General features: G+C 36.2%; 1 protein-coding gene across 1 annotated transcript; it reads right to left on the bottom strand.

The window, feature by feature from the left end:
* Window positions 1–268: 268 nt before the first annotated feature.
* LOC112705977 (putative transcription elongation factor SPT5 homolog 1) lies at window positions 269–1,505 on the bottom strand. The gene is made up of 3 exons (XM_025757036.3): window positions 1,152–1,505; window positions 783–880; window positions 269–569 (listed from the first exon to the last, which is right to left on the bottom strand). Exons 1-3 carry the CDS (start codon window positions 1,192–1,194, stop codon window positions 324–326), a joined length of 387 nt encoding a protein of 128 aa, XP_025612821.1. The 5' UTR covers window positions 1,195–1,505; the 3' UTR covers window positions 269–323.
* Window positions 1,506–2,037: the final 532 nt, after the last annotated feature.

Consider the following 2,037-nt stretch of genomic DNA (forward strand, 5'->3'; position numbering starts at 1 on the left):
CTAGTATCAGAGTCTAATTAACGATTAAGAATAACACTTTCTTTTTAAGTAACACTTTTAGTGATACGCTTTTAAATCAATATCAACCACAACATAGAAAACGTCTATACAAAAAGATAAAAATGACAACTTTATCGTAGTAGCCTCTTCTTTGAAAACTTAAGAAAATTCCATTGGACAAAAGAGAGTGTATTACTAATAATATGCAGCAAAACTTAAATTAACCAACTTCGGAAGGACAAAAACGGAGGAGAGCATAAGAGACGTATGAAGGACGAAAAGCTTGTGCATTTAAGTAAATTTTTTTCCTAAGACAAGCCTAATCATGGTTGAGCTAATTTAGCCAAAATAACTAGGTCTAAAATCTTGATTTCCAATGTGTCATCTACCTTTATAATACCATCAGTACCATCTACACCAATCAACTTGCCTGTAGACCCCCTCAATGCTCCACCCATTATCTTTATTTTGTCTGATTTCCTTGGCACCACGGCCTCCATTTCATTGGGAAGGGCAGTTATCGTTTCACCATTTCCACTTGAGCCAAGCGCTACCTTGCAAGACCCATCCTGAACAAACGCATAATTACAATGTCCATTAACAGTATAATCAGGCCAAATGAATACAGTTCCATTAACTAGGAAGGTTAAATACCGCACATATAACTAAAATTCAAAACAATAATCGGTCAAATACAAAGGTCGGCTTCAAAAACCATGTATACAAATTCGAAAGCAACAAACAAAAACGTGTATAAAACCAAAGCTTCTAGGATCACATACCGGAAGAACCTCTCTTATAACTCCAGCAGATTCTTCACCTGGCCTATGTACATTAACTAATATGTCTGGCATAAACCATGGCCCCTCATTGTCCCCACCTACAACAAAATCAAACCATCAAATTGACAACCTGACAAACAAAGATACACACTACCAATTGAAATCTTACCGATAAGTTAACCAAATAAGTGACAAAAAATATCAATCACATGAATGAATCTAACAGAGAGCATGTTTGTTAATAATCATTACTTGCCGCCTAAAGTATGATGACTTGATGAGAATTTGGTATACCATAGATGCGTGTAATAACACCAACACAGAGAGTAAAACTATGTGCAATATGTTAATTACAGAACAGATAGCTACCTAAAACTGTGCTAGGAAGATACATAGCGGAATTTGGCGTCATAGGCTGCCCACCAGGTGTTGATGGTAAAAACCAAAGATGGAAGGACGACACTGCTTCAATGATGGAGAAGAAGAGACTGGATGGAACGAAGCAGTTGGATAGACAACACACGGCTTCAATGACGACAAATAGATTCAACGAAGGGCGTTGCGATCGTCGAAATGGAAGGCGCGGGGAACGGGATCGCTCAGCCACTCTCTGTGTGTAGACGTGTCATATGCGACGGCAATGATGAACGAATGTGAAAGAGAAGAATTTGAACGAGTGTGATGTGTGAGGGTGAGGGTAAGTACGGCGCTGTGTGTGTTATTGTTAGGGTTAGGTTTGATGAGGGTAAGGATATTAGGAGTTTAGTTATGCTGATAGGTTCGGTTTAGTTTGGTTTAGGTTTTCTCTATCAAAACCAAAAAACAAACCGAATCAAATAAAAACTCGAAAAATTTAATTTTTTGATTTTTTCGGTTTTTGATTTATTCAGTTATCGATTTTTTTAGTTTAGTTGGTCGATTTTTTTTGGATTGGATCGATTTTGGTGAACATCCCTGCTCTCTCGGTCTAGTTTGTTATTACTACTGTTAGTATAAATGTGTGTCTCGACTATGAACCATGATAAAAATATGAGGATGTCCTATTTGACAATTAGCTAGAGTCGAAAAAATAGAATCTCGAGTCGAACTAGAAAAAATACAACAAGTGGAAAATAGATAAAAACTAATGTGAAAGCTGTTACTTGAGTAAGAGATAATCACTCGAAACAGTATAAATTTTTTTATATAAATATGGGAGTCAAAGACATTTAAAGGAATTTTAATTTCTCAAACCACATTAAATTTCTGCAAAATT

Source organism: Arachis hypogaea, chromosome 8 (assembly GCF_003086295.3).
Source record: "Arachis hypogaea cultivar Tifrunner chromosome 8, arahy.Tifrunner.gnm2.J5K5, whole genome shotgun sequence".
Taxonomy (NCBI): Eukaryota; Viridiplantae; Streptophyta; class Magnoliopsida; order Fabales; family Fabaceae; genus Arachis; species Arachis hypogaea.